The 15,213-nt window shown below is 40.3% G+C and overlaps 1 protein-coding gene across 1 annotated transcript; it reads right to left on the bottom strand.

The window, feature by feature from the left end:
- Positions 1-3,676: 3,676 nt before the first annotated feature.
- Positions 3,677-15,174, bottom strand: tbxtb (T-box transcription factor Tb). The gene is made up of 8 exons (XM_016249616.1): positions 14,969-15,174; positions 12,168-12,432; positions 11,839-11,973; positions 11,283-11,344; positions 6,195-6,256; positions 5,844-6,020; positions 4,957-5,086; positions 3,677-3,968 (listed from the first exon to the last, which is right to left on the bottom strand). The coding sequence occupies exons 1-8, from the start codon at positions 15,172-15,174 to the stop codon at positions 3,698-3,700; spliced, it is 1,308 nt and encodes a 435-aa protein (XP_016105102.1). The 3' UTR covers positions 3,677-3,697.
- Positions 15,175-15,213: the final 39 nt, after the last annotated feature.

Raw genomic sequence — 15,213 nt, 5'->3', positions numbered from 1 at the left:
TAAATTAAAAGTGTTGACTTCTGCATTAAATTTAGATCTGCTCATGTTGCATCATATTTTTTACACGTTTTTACAGCGTTGCGCATTACAACCAATCACATAGGACTCTGTTGAGTTTATGAATGTATCGGCCAATCAGAGGCGTTCAGATGAGTCATCGCTGAAACCAGGAGTTTTGTTCAGGGGTAAGAGCTGCGCATATAAACTTCAGTCCCCTGATCTCACGAGGCGCACTAGCGATTGACGCCGGAGGTTGCGGTCATAGGGTCCTTGTTAGCGCCCCCGCTTCCCTTGCCAGAAATGCCGATTCGTATGCCACTCGGAGGATGAACGAGTCGAGATTGGAAGGGTTACAAGTGAGTGCACCCGCAGACTGAATTCTGCACTCTTGTGAATTCTCTCATAAACAGCAAAGAGTAGATGTTCGCACTAAGTAAGAGAATCATTGATTATAATGAGTGCTTTTGCTGTTGTTTTGAAGAGTGCTTAAACTCGCACTAGACAAGTCAGTGATAATGTTCTTTGATAATGTGAATGTTCATTGCTCGCTTTTTTTAGGCTATATATAATTTATTCGAATTGAAAGCGTTATAACAATGTTTTTGTTGAATTTTGATCACATTACTGTGGTTTACAACTGCCACTGATTGCAGGATTGTCTTGTCTTGGTCTTCATGCCAGCAAAACTTCAGTATGTTGGATTTTAGTGTTAAAGTTTGAGAGACCTTATAAAATCAGTATGCAGTCAGTCAGTTGAACACGTGTATCAAAAAGAGCTATGCATCTCATTCAAGATGTATCTTTCGTAATTACGTGTGTTAAAATTAGTCATTTGGGGTGTTGTAAACAAAGGGGAGTAATTATAGGAATATTCCAGGTTAAATACAAAATACATTTTATTAACAGCATCTGTAGCTGTTGATTACCACCGAAAATCATTTTGATTCATAAACCAAAAAATGTGTTGATAGTTCCAGTGTAACATTTGTATGTGCAGACTTCATGTCACGGAATGCCAGGAGAGACAAGGTAAGCTCCAGTTGCAGTCTTTGAAAGTAACAAAATAATCAAAACAGAACAAAAACGTTGCAAAAGGTAATCCAAAACGCAAGGGACAGATAACACAGTAAACTATAGACAACTCAGACATAAGCTCAGACACGAGATGACAAATACAAAATAGCAGCAATGACAGACAGAGTGAGCAAGGTATATATAGCTGGGATAATGAGTAAATGACTAACAGGTGATAATGATGGACAGAATGACAGACAAGGGACTATGGGAAATGGAGTTCACAACATATAACACAAAAACAGGAGAGCGCCCTCAAGTGGCCAGTCCAGGGCACCACAACCAGACACTGTGACACTTCATGTCTATAATTCCTATATAGAAGATTCTAACCTTGACACTGACTTTAAATAATTTTTATATTTATATTTTTTATAATCTTTATATATAGTTGTTATCTTATCTTTGACTCATTATTCATTATAAGAGTTACAAACACTGAGTTCTTCCTTTGGCCTTGCACTCTCACCCCACACTTTCACGACTTAACCACATCGACGAGTGGTTGATATTAGCTCAATCAGAGTGGATGGCTGTTCGACATCGAGATGTCGTTCTCACTCACACGAAAGAGCTGGGGTTAAGACTTAACGCCAAGGAAAGTGTGCTTTCTCCAGTACAGAGAACCACTTATCTGGGCGTGGTGTGGGATTTGACCACGATGTAGGCACGTATGTCTCCTGCTCGGATTGAGTCAATCCTCGTCGCGAGAGTGAGAGAAGGCCAGTCACTCACTGTCAAGCAGTCCAGACTGCTGGGTCTGATGGCAACTGCGTCCAACGTGGTTACTTTTGGCCTGCTGTACATGAGATCCCTACAGTGGTGACTTAAGACCAAGGGGTTCTCCCTGAGGGGAATACTCAAATACTCAAAATTTTATTAAAATTCCAAGATGATAACTGGGCACCACTCACATTGATGTGTCATTAGAGGATGTGGCATATACCAACAAAATGCAGCAAAATATAGTGTATCAATTGATCTTGATCTTTTACTGAAGCTGTTACAGTCAGTTATAGAAAGGCCTTGCTTTGAGATTGTTAGTCAAGAACATAAATAAATGTACAACAACCACTTAGTAAATACTAAATATTTTATGTAAGAAATCATGTTTGTACTAGTTTTGCCATTTCTGAATATGTTTGCTGTCCTGTGGACAATCTGAATAATTAATACAAAGATTAGAAGCACACCAATTTATCATTAACTGTAACAGAGCTTACAGTATATTATTCATATCGCATTCATTTTATTAGATGTCATTACAATCATTATATTTAACTGAAAAACACATTAGTTTGTGTTTCTACTAATACTATTTTACTGCCTTTCTCGTAATATAATTCTGATTGCTCTATAATTTGTTTAGACAGTGAGAGAACAGAAGTAATCAGCTTGATTTAATTATTGCCCTCTCATGGATGTGTAAATTAAAATAACTTTTTTAGTTCTTAGAGACCTCAGTATTTTTCCTATGTTGACACTGGAAAGGTTTGGCAATCATTCATGTTTCCTCTGGCCCCACTGTTAAATGACTGGAGTGTCAGAAGATGGATGCAATTCCTCACCTAAGTGAGTGGAATTTTCACATGAGAGAGAAGAACACAGCGCTGACTTACTGGGTGCAGAATCACTTATAAAAGTCCTGGGGAAGAAAACGTGCAAAGACGTCTGAGTATCCATGAGGACTAAGCAATCTCTGAAGAAGGATCTAGATCCATTTAAAAGGACTGCTTGTTCAGCTCTTTGTTTAAAGCTGAAATAATGCACAATACACGCTTATGAACAGACGAGATGTTTTAAATAAAACTATTTATAAAGATAGGTTCAATATTTAGTTTTAATGGACACAACATGACTATATTGGTGTTAATATAAACATTTTATACATCTATGGTATGTATTAATTTACATGCATTTTATATATTAGTTCTATATGTGTCCCATTTGTTTGTTTGTTTTTTTGGACAGAAAAATAGCTCTAATAAAAAAAGATAAAAACAGGCTTTTAAAAGAAAACTTTATACGTACAATGGAAAAAAACGAAAATTCTTAAAAAGCATCATTACATTTTTTTTTTTGAGTAAAAATCTGAGTTTCTGTAAAAACGTTTGATTTAAAGTAAACATGCAGCAAGAAAAATAACAGTTGTTAAATACATGTACAGAAATGTTTTTTAATAAAGCAAAGCACATTTGCATTTTTAACCATTCTGAATTCCAACTCAAAAATGAAAAATATTAACATTTACACTTTTTACAAAAGATTGTCTGCTCAGTTGTACACATACAGTATACTTCAGAAAATATATAAATAACTGTTATGTGCAATATGCTTTAAAACAATCACTTGTTACATTTAAAAGCCCCACATAGTAATGACAAAATCATATAACACTTGTTATGTCAACATATGCTTTATTTTTTATATAAAGCATACCATTACTGATTTATTATATATATATATATATATATATATACACACACACACATATATATATATATATAAAGCTATTTTGTATGTAACTCTTGAGTCATTTCTACTGCAAAAACAGTTGGTGTCAAAAGCTATTGCATGAAAGCAATAATAGATAAGCTGTAATTTAGTCTGTATGGTGGATGTCCTATAAGGAGGGTGGTGTGACTTGGGTCCAGGCTGTAGGAAGGCATACATGTGCTAAACTGTCATATTGTGAAGCCTCGTGCACCTCAGGCACAGCAGTGGAGTCATATAAAGGACAGCCAGAAGAGGGCGCTGTGGCCGGGTGAGCCAGGGTGCTGTAGTGACCAGCAGAGCTCCGGAGGAACTGGGAGCACAGACTGCTGTTCATACTTCCAGTCTGAGACACTGAGGTCAAAGGTGAGCTCCCTACGGACCACAGGCTGGTGTACTGACTGCATACAGGACAACAAACAATAATGAGCTTTCAGCGCTATACAACATCACGTTAATTTGAATTTAACAAACCGGAGGAAAATAGTATTCATCAGAGTAGGGGTTTTCAAGCTAGAAACACACAGGAGTGTGCAAGAGTGTGCTTGGGTGTCCACAGAAAACTTGAGGAAGAAAGAGTTTTAACTAGAGCTTTTTTTACTTTTATAAATTAATGTATTAACCCTATAAAGCTTACTGTATGATATTCAAAACTTTCTAAGGCCTCTAAATGTTTAAATTTCATTTTTTTTATTTTTTTTATAATGTAAACATTAGAATAACTTTTGTATTGTTAATATTTCAAGATGAACACTTACTGGACTGAAGCAATGTAGATTTACTTGTATCCATACATTATTTTTGTATGCTTTTTCTTTTTTTTGAAAATATGAGCATCAAATATGATACAGTTTGGGCCCCCAAATAAAATGTTTTTTTCCTCCTTCTGTATGAGCTTCATATTCTCCTATATCATACTGTATGAGCCAATAAAGCCTGATGTATCAAATACGATAAAAAAAAGCGAACCTTTCTCATTTTCATTTTTCACTCTGCTTTTAAATATTGGTCCGAAATCAAGACATTAGTCACAACTATATTATTGATTGCCTGGGCTTTTAACAGTGATAATAATAATAAAGCTTTATACATTATATAACATTACTCAGATTTTGTCTTGAATGAATTTGATATGCTTGAGTTCATACTGAGATATTGTTCCAAGCTCTTCTGAAACTATAGAAGATATTACTGGTGTTATTTATTTATTTATTAATTTTTATTTTATTTTATTTTTTTCTAATGGGACAGCAGGGGACTTGTTTAATGAAAAAAGCATTTAAGACTTAAGGAAATTCCAGTGGTGTGTTGTTAATTACTTATAAATAAAAACATTTTTGTTCCAATAAAGTTGTAGTGGAAGTGTGTGATGTGGTAAAAGAGCCTCACCTAGTGTTTGAGTTTGGTGGAGAGCTGTGGCCCATCGGGAGCACACTGGAGTGGGAGGACATCTGCAGACCGGACCAGTTATCATGAGACGACAGCATGGACAGGCAAGTGGAGCTGTCAGAGTAACCATCTGCAATACAAACAACACAGAATAAGAATCCAGTCACACAGAAACCAGGCTGAGGCTTCAAAAGTCAGCATTCCACCACCAAAGTTCCCCTGTTTATGAGCATGAACTCAAACACAAAAGCTGCAAGAATGTCAGGCACTCGGTGAGTAGAACTTGTTTGAGTGGCTCACTAAAGGAAGAGTTCACCCAAAAAAGAAGATTCTCATTTATAACCCTCATGGAACAAGCTTAAAGGCCAAACCTTAAGCAGAATCTTCAATATCTCCTTTCCATTCAATGAAAGCAAAGAGCCAAAGGTGCCATAAGATCCAAAAATCAGTTTTCACTCTATTTCTCCCAAAGATGATGTTGCTCAGTTTTATGATCAAAAATCTAGTTGTTGTGTCGGGAAAAAAATATATATATAATGCAATGGAATACAATGATGACACAGATGTGCAAATAAATGTTCTTTAATCTTCTATATTTGATGTATCATATTTGATGCATTTTAACATGCTTTTTCTTTAAAACAAAAATTATGGATAATCAAGTGAACTCAATGTGCTTCAGGTCAGTAAGGGTTCATCTTGATCACAAATATTAGTTATTCTTACATAAAAAAACAGTAAAGATTTCACAGCAAAAAAACACTGTACCACAACCTGAAGGGGGAAGCTGTACAACAACAACAAAAAAAGTATGAACTATCAAACTATGTGGTTTTACAGTATTTGCATATGTGAGTGACTGTAAGATCTGTGAGAGGGTAACTTACTGGGAGAGGTTGTCCGGTGGGAGTATGGGCTGGGGTACGGTGTGGACCGGTGACTTCTCAGAGTAGAGTAGCGTTCACAGCCATGGGATGAGGATAGAGACAGCGGGCTGCCAAACTGTGTGTGAGGGTTTGCAGAAGGGCAGAGAGACCCTGTGGCTGGCAGAAACCAGCTACTTACTAGACCAACAGGAAAATGAGAGTCAATGGGAAATTCCTGCACATACACTGCTGCTTGATGAGATCAGTCATCATTTTATAAAGAATTGTGAAAAACATCTCTAATAACAGAGCTTAAATCCAACTGAATCACACTGATGATTATCGTGATGATTAATTGAAATTTGCTCTTACATTGAGAATAGCCAGACTGTTGACTTTCACTGACATCCTCTATTATGTCCTTATGATCACTTCTGAAAAACAAAAAATAATATAAAATTAAATTATTAATTTAAATTTATTAATAAATGTATTCATATATATATATATATATATCTATATTAGAGCTGTCAAATGATTAATCGCATCCAAAATAAAAGGTTTTTATTTTGGATGTACATATTGTGACGAGCGTCCCGAAGCTGCATCAGCGTCGCCCTGGAAACGAGCAAGGAGCACCTGGCCGTCCTCATCACAGGCTGATCGGTCACAGCTGCAGCTCATCAGGCGGCGGCCACATAAGCCACGCAAGCACTGCCATCTGGGAGACTTCTCCATGAGACTGAGCACTAACTACCTGGACCTTTCTCCCTACCACCCACCTCACTAATAAATCCACCCTCCGGGACATTTATTAAGAATTCCTTGTCGTGTGATTCTTCACCCCGTTACACTGGTGGAGAATGCAGACAAGCAATTTTCTTCACCTCACCTTTGTCCTTGTTTTTGTCTCCGGGTTCTGTCACAGGCGAGCGCTCCTCCCCCAACATGGACGAAATCCTCCATCGGCTCACCGAGGTTAGCATCTGCCAGCAACAAATCGTTGAGCACCTCGCCACCCGTCAAGGGAAGACAGAGCAGGAGCCCTGCGTGCCGCCACCGCTCAACGCGTTCCGCTGCCGGACCCCAGAGTACAGGCCGTAGAAGCCTTCTTACAAATGTTCGATGCGACGGCCACCATGGAAGGATGACCCCAACATGGACGAAATCCTCCATCGGCTCACCGAGGTTAGCATCCGCCAGCAACAAATCGTTGAGCACCTCGCCACCCGTCAAGGGAAGACAGAGCAGGAGCCCTGTGTGCCGCCACCGCTCAACGCGTTCCGCTGCCGGACCCCCGAGTACAGGCCGTAGAAGCCTTCTTACAAATGTTCGAAGCGACGGCCACAATGGAAGGATGGCATAGGGACGACTGGGCACGGGTGCTGGCTCCCCTGCTGACGGGCGAAGCTCAGCATGCATACTTCGCTCTTCCCGCTGCCTCCGCCGATCAATATAAGGAGGTCAAGAAGGAAATCCTAGCCTGCCTGGGGTTATCCCCTATCTGTGCCGCCCAGCACTTTCACGAGTGGGAATATAAGCCTCGTCTGCCTGCCCGTGCCCAGGCCGCCAAACTCACGCGACTCGCGCAGCACTGGCTGCTGGAGGGGGCTCCATCGGCTGGACAGGTGGCGGAGCGCGTGGTGATCGACTGTCTCCTCCGAGCCCTTCCCCGATCTCACCGACAGGCAGTTGAGATGAGGAACCCGACCACCACCGCGGAGCTGGTGGAGGCTGTCGAGCTGGCGGATGCGGCCCAACACCGGGATGCTGGGGAGTGAGCGCCGCCGTTTCCCCGGAGGGTGGTCCAGGAGCGGCGTGTGCCGGAGGGCACCCCGCGACCAGGGGGCAGGCCGGCGGGCAAATGGAAGTCCCCGCACGGACCTGGCTGGCCAGCTGCATTGTGCACCACGACCTGCCGGTTGGAGCTCCAGGGGTGGAAGTGAAAGTGAATGGAAAGCCGTTCCTGGCCATCCTGGACTCGGGCAGTGCGGTCACTCTGGTCCAGTCGCATATTCTTGCCCCCGAACGGAGTATAAAGCCTTCCTCCCCATAACCTGTGTCCACGGGGATACACGACAAGTTCCCGCTCGCAGGGTGACCATTTCGGCCACTCCCGGCGCCTGGCCGGTTGAAGTAGGGGTCATGAAGGATCTTCCCGTCCCCATGCTGATCGGGAGAGACCGGCCAGGGTTTGACTGCCTGCTGGCCACGGCTACGCAGCCTGCCAGCCCAGGAGGGGGCCGCCGAAGAACGAGGCCCATGACAGGACCTCGTCAGCGACCCGTGCTTCTGGCCTCGGATAGCGGGAGAGAAGGTAAGTCCCCCTCCCAAAATCCTAATCTCTTCTATGATGTGTTCCAACAGGTGACGGGAGGGGGCTCATTTGGGAAGGAACAACGGGAGTACGACAGGCCGGGAACACCATCCAACAGATCCGCGACCGCTTCCACTGGCCGGGCTTGGAGGCCGAAGTGAAGCGGTTCTGCCAAGCCTGCCTGACCTGCCAGGTGACGTCATCCAGGACGCCTCCCCCCCAGTCCGCTGATACCGCTGCCCATCATCGAGGTGCCCTTCGAGCGCATCGGGATGGACCTTGTGGGGCCATTGCCTAAGTCTGCCCGGGGACATGAACACATCCTGGTGATTGTCGACTATTCCAACCGGTACCCCGAGGCAGTTCCCCTCCGAAAAGCCACCGCCAAAGCCATTGTCCAGGAACTCTTCCTGCTCTCCAGCCGAGTCGGCATCCCAGCAGAGATCCTGACCGACCAGGGTCAGCCATCAGGCTGACCTCTGCCGGCTGTTGCGGGTGAAGCAGTTGAGGACCACTGTCTACCATCCCCAGACCGACGGACTGGTCGAACGCTTCAATCAAACACTCAAGCAGATGTTGAGACGGGTGGTCGCAGAGGATAAATGCGACTGGGACCTGATGTTCCCCTATGTCCTTTTCGGGATCCGCGAAGTTCCGCAGGCCTCAACTGGCTTCACCCCCTTCGAGCTCCTCTTTGGTCGGCAACCCCGCAGCCTCCTGGATGTGGCGAAGAAATCCTGGGAGCAACAGCCAGCAGCCCATCACTCTGTAATCGAGCACGTAAAACAGATGAGGGAAAGGATCGACCGGGTCATGCCATTATTCCGGGAGCACCTGACGAAGGTGCAGCAGGCCCAACAGCGCCTCTATAACCAGGCAGCCCAACCACGGGAGTTTTCTGACCCCGTGGTTGTTGACGTCAACCCCCACCTCTCGGCTGCCCAGAAGAGGGAGCTGCAGCTCCTGGTCGGTCAGTTCTCGGATGTGTTCTCTTCTCTTCCCGGGCAGACCTCGTCATCAGGCAACGGCCCTACCGTGTCCCTGAGGCTCGTTCCCCTTCCTGCTGCAGACAGATGCCTCCGACACGGGACTGGGAGCCATCCTGTCACAGATCCAGGAAGGTGAGGAGCATCCGGTCATTTTATATCAGCAGGAAGCTGACCCCGGCTGAGACGTTATTTCCTCCTGGGCCGCAAGGTCACCCTCATAACGGATCATGCGCCCTTGCAATGGATGGCCCGGGCTAAAGACACTAACGCCAGAGTGACACGATGGTTCCTCGCGCTCCAGGACTTCCACTTCGTGGGGCGTCATCGGGCTGGAGCCGCGAACGCCAACGCGGACGGCCTCTCTCTCGGATCTGGGTAGCTTTCGCAGGTCTGTCAGGGGTCACTCCCCACCCACCCCCTATCTCTCCCCTACTGTTTCATATCATCAACAGGACCAGGACGACGCTTGGGGGGGGGTGACTAGCGTCCCGAAGCTGCATCAGGAAACGAGCGAGGAGCACCTGGCCGTCCTCATCACAGGCTGATCGGTCACAGCTGCAGCTCATCAGGCGGCAGCCACATAAGCCACACAAGCCCTGCCATCTGGGAGACTTCTCCATGAGACTGAGCACTAACTCGCCCTCTCATTTCTCCCACAGACAGCAGCGTGTGACCGACCAGCCCCACAGGAGCACTGCACGAACCCTCTGCACTGGGAAGACGGAAGAGAGCACTCACGGCACCGGAGCACCTACAAGTGGGTATACCTACAGTAGTACAACCTTTCTCCCTACCACCCACCTCACTAATAAATCCACCCTCCGGGGCATTTATTAAGAATTCCTTGTCGTGTGATTCTTCACCCCGTTACTATATATATATATATATATATATATATATTTACCATACAAGTCCTCAACAGTGTTCACATGAGAGAAATTGAGGTTTGTTGTTTTGAGTCAGTTACAAACTGTGTTGGGGAAGTTACTTTTAAAAGTAATGCATTACAATATTGCGTTACTCCATAAAGTAACTAATTACGTTACTTTTTATGGAAAGTAATGTGTTACGTTACTTTTTAAATCTGGGCTGGGCTTGCTTATTTGTTTTTAAAATAAAAAAAGTTTTATTTTTGGCAAATATAAAAGCCTTTTCACACCAAAAGTGAAAGGAATAAGCCTCAGGCTGAAGGGAAAGTAAATTTAGTAGATTGCAGAAGAAGAACTTTCAACACACTTCAGCAATAAAAAAAGACACACAAATGTTTGTCTAGAGTAATTTTTGCTTATTAGTACGGTTGAACTGGATCATCGAAGGTCAGAAGCAAAGACATTGGTTAATAGAATGGGATTAAATACAACATTTAATTATTGCAGGTTTGCGTCATATTCTGAGTTGCATTATTTTTAATCATTTTGAGGAATAATGAATCTGTTTTTTTTTTTTGTGAGTGAGATGACTTAATGCATATTCATATTTATTGTAGAACTACAGTAACATCATCTGATTTCTCTCAACATGGGGACAGGAGAGCTGTCAATCAATAAATTGGAAAAAAAGGAACTTGCGTTACTTATTTGAAAAAGTAACTCAGATATTCTCTTGTAAATTAAAAAGTAATGTGTTACTTTACTAGTTACTTGAAAAAAGTAATCTGATTACGTAACTCGCGTTACTTGTAATGCGTTACCCCCAACACTGGTTACAAATGCTTATTTTGTTGGTTTAAAAGCACCTAGTTCAAGCATCTAGGACATTTTTATGAATATTATTTGATCTGACAATCAAAGCAAGAAGCAAAAGTTAATTACAGCACATTTGTACTTTTTTGAATTCTACTGCTTTCATTACTAAAAATATATTTTCTTCTGTGCAGCAAACAGAAGTTTGTTTTTTTAACTGAATTTCATTCTACAAAGTGAAATTCCAACATATCCCCAATATATTTGTTACAATTACTGTATATCAGGGCAAGTGTTTTATACATTTTTATTTTATACTACGAACAATAAAATAATGTGTCTATTAAAAACGTTTCTTTCAAACATAAACTATCTTAGTTGGAGTAAAAAGTGACAACTGGCCCCTTATTCGTTTACAATACACGTTTATTCAAATGTTTTATTTTTATTTATTTACTTATTTGAACCATACCTGTCTTTGGCATCCAGGAAGGCCTTGGCGAATGGATTGTATTTAATTTTGAGAGAAGTAATCTAAAAGAACAAAATTACGGATGTTATTCAGAGTGTTATTATGCACCATATCCTTGTTCATTTGTTGACAAACTTTATAAAATCACAGTGTACCTCTTCATTCTGGTAGGCAGTAACTGCTATGAATTGTGTCTCGGGGAACGAGTGAGTGGTGATCATTCTTTGTGGACCACCAACGCGCACTATATGGACACGGGGCTCATACTTGTGCAGCGAGTTCAGCATAATCTATGAATAAATGGTATATATTTTCGATTTTACATTTCAGTATTTTCTCTGGTGTAAAATTTGGACATTTAAATAAAATCATGAACAATAAATCTGAATTACGCACAAAAAATGGTGATTACATTTCATTCCACATCATCTTTTAGATTGGCTTACACACCATAACCAGTAATCTAAAAGAACAAAATTACGGATGTTATTCAGAGTGTTATTATGCACCATATCCTTGTTCATTTGTTGACAAACTTTATAAAATCACAGTGTACCTCTTCATTCTGGTAGGCAGTAACTGCTATGAATTGTGTCTCGGGGAACGAGTGAGTGGTGATCATTCTTTGTGGACCACCAACGCGCACTATATGGACACGGGGCTCATACTTGTGCAGCGAGTTCAGCATAATCTATGAATAAATGGCATATATTTTCGATTTACATTTCAGTATCTTCTCTGGTGTAAAATTTGGACATTTAAATAAAATCATGAACAATACATCTGAATTACGCACAAAAATGGTGATTACATTTCATTCCACATCATCTTTTAGATTGGCTTACACACCATAACACTGTTCTCGCAACAAAAATGTCCACGAACCTGACCACCTCCGTTCAGTTTGTTGGTAAGTTTGACTTTACTGAAGGAGACTGAGGTTTTCATCCAGTGCGCACCGAAGTTTGGCGAGTCTGGATGGATGTAGACGCAGCTCGGCGCTTGTGGCTCGGGTTTGCCCCCCGGTACCCATTCACCGTTCACATACTTCCACCTGTGATTGTCTGCTGCCACGAAATCCATTAAGAAGGAGTACATGGCGTTTGGATCCAGACCGGACACATTCACCTTCAGCACCGGGAACATGCGCCTGATCACAACAATAAACAGTGACATCATCACGTTTCTTTTTAAATAAATGAAACAACTCCACTAAAATTAATTCACTTGAAAGCAGAATGAGAACCCTTACCAAGAAGTAATATACTTCAAGTTTATTTTAGTAAGTATACTTAAGTAAAGTTCAAGTTTATTTTAGTAAGTATACTTCATAAAGTAAGTATACAAATATTAGTGTACTAGTAGTATACTTGTAAGTGTAAAATTTCAATACTCCTTGGGACTAAATTGGCCCACTTTCTAGTATATAAAAGTATACTTTAAGTATAACAGTAGTAAATTTTGAGTAACTAGTTTACATCAAAATGTTTAGTTTGTACTGCAACTATACTAAAAGTGAACTTATAGGTATACTGATAGTTTGCTAATTAAATACTTGTAGTAGCATTTTTAGTACACTTTGAAGTATAGTCTCAGTAAACTACTAGTTTAGTAGTTTTATACTGCAAGTATACTCGTAAGTTTTCTTTAAGTGAACTCTACATCATACTTTAAGTATACTACTACATTCTTAAAAATAAAGGTGCTTCACGATGCCATAGAAGAACATTTTTGTCTAAATGGTTCCATAAAGAACCTTTAACATCTGAAGAACCTTTCTGTTTCCCAAAAGGTTCTTTGTGGTGAAAAAAGGTTCTTCAGATTATAAAAAGGTAAGAAAGAGATGGTTCTTTAAAGAACCTTTGACTGAATGGTTCTTTGTGGAACCAAAAATGGTTTTTCTATGGCATCGCTTGAAGAACCTTTTGAAGCACCTTTATTTTTAAGAGTGTATGTCCCTATTTAGGTATTAATTTGTATATATTTTGTTACATGAATATCTGAACATACAAAACATCAAAAGAACAGGGTATCTGCTTGTAAACAAAAACATTTTATTCTAGCTTCATGCATTCTTTTTTTAAACACTTGAATGTGGATAAGTTTCATAAATAAAAAATAAAGAAATAAACAACATTTTGAACAAAAAGCTGAAAAAAGATTATGAATTGGATTCAGAATGATAATCAAAACGTAGATAAAGTCGATCAACACCCCAAAGCTTGACAGTCAGTATTACCTCTTCATTGGTCGACATTTTATTCCATAACGTTACACAGTTTTGATGATGTTTTATGTCTGATGATCGTGCTAGGATACAGTGGGTGTGAAAAATTTTAAGTATACTTTATGTAGTAAGTATACAAATATCAGTGTACTAGTAGTATACTTGTAAGTGTACTATTTCAATACTCCTTGGGACTAAATTGGCCACTTTCTAGTATATAAAAGTATACTTTAAGTATAACAGTAGTAAACTTTGAGTACACCACTAGTTTACATCAAAATGTTTAGTTTGTACTGCAACTATACTAAAAGTGAACTTATAGGTATACTGATCATTTTTAGTACACTTTGAAGTATAGTCTCAGTAAACTACTAGTTTAGTAGTTTTATACTGCAAGTATACTCGTAAGTTTTCTTTAAGTGAACTCTACATCATACTTTAAGTATACTACTATGTCCCTATTTAGGTATTAATTTGAATATATTTTATGAATATCTGAACATACAAAACATCAAAAGAACAGGGTATCTGCTTGTAAACAAAAACATTTTATTCTAGCTTTGTGCATTCTTTTTTCAAACACTTGAATGTGGATAAGTTTCATAAATAAAAAATAAAGAAATAAACAACACTTTGAACAAAAAGCTGAAAAAAGATTATGAATTGGATTCAGAATGATAATCAAAACGTAGATAAAGTCGATCAACACCCCAAAGCTTGACAGTTATTATTACCTCTTCATGGGTCAGCATTTTATTCCGTAACGTTACACAGTTTTGATGCTGTTTTATGTCTGATGATCGTGTTAGAATACATGTGGAGGCATCTGTTGTTTCGGTTTCTTCTTCACTTGTGTTTTTTGGAAATTCTGTACAGAAGATGTGTACTAGCGTGCCCTACAGTATAACAATGAAAACACGGATTCTAGGAACACAATTATAGCACAAATATATTTAGACTTTTTCTAAGTATAAGTCAAGTATACTTAAATGTCATTTTAAGTATATTTCTGAGAAGTACATCAAGCCGATTTCTGAGAAGTACATAAAAAGTAGACTAAAAGTATACTTTCCGATTTTTAGTTTAAAAGAAGTATACTAATAGCACACTCGAATAAACTTCTTTTTCGTAAGGGAAGGAGGGGGAAATACATGTTTGGAACTTAAAGCTGGATTTGGAGCTGTTATAGGCAATATGGAATTGGAATTGAAACAAACACGTTTGTACGCTGAAAAAAATGTCTAGAAGCCTTAAAATGTTGACAAATGTGGTTCAACGTAAATTAATTTATTTTATAAATATTATTTGATATGACAGTCAAAGCAAGAAGCAAAGGTTAATTACAGCACATTTTTACTTTTTTGAATTCTACTGCTTTCATTACTAAACATATATTTTCTTCTGTGCAGCGAACAAGAAGTTTGTTTGTAAAAAATGCTAAATAAATAAATAAAAATACCTGCCATTCTTGGTCACTATCATTTCATTGGTCAGTTCTTTGAACTTCTGCCAAAGTTCATTTTCATCCAAACTGACTTTAAGGTCCCTTTCTGTTGGATCTCCTTTCTCACTGCCAGCTTGAAGCTCATTCTCTACCGCAGTTAATAAATGATCCACCCGATACTGGACGCTCTTTTCCGAACAGTCACTGGCCCCAGATGCCATTCTGCTATCCAAGTGGTTCCAACAAGAAAAGAAAGAAAA

This window comes from Sinocyclocheilus grahami, unplaced genomic scaffold, assembly GCF_001515645.1.
Source record: "Sinocyclocheilus grahami isolate Dianchi unplaced genomic scaffold, SAMN03320097.WGS_v1.1 scaffold944.1, whole genome shotgun sequence".
Classification (NCBI taxonomy): Eukaryota; Metazoa; Chordata; class Actinopteri; order Cypriniformes; family Cyprinidae; genus Sinocyclocheilus; species Sinocyclocheilus grahami.
This window is presented reverse-complemented; position numbering and strand designations above follow the sequence as displayed.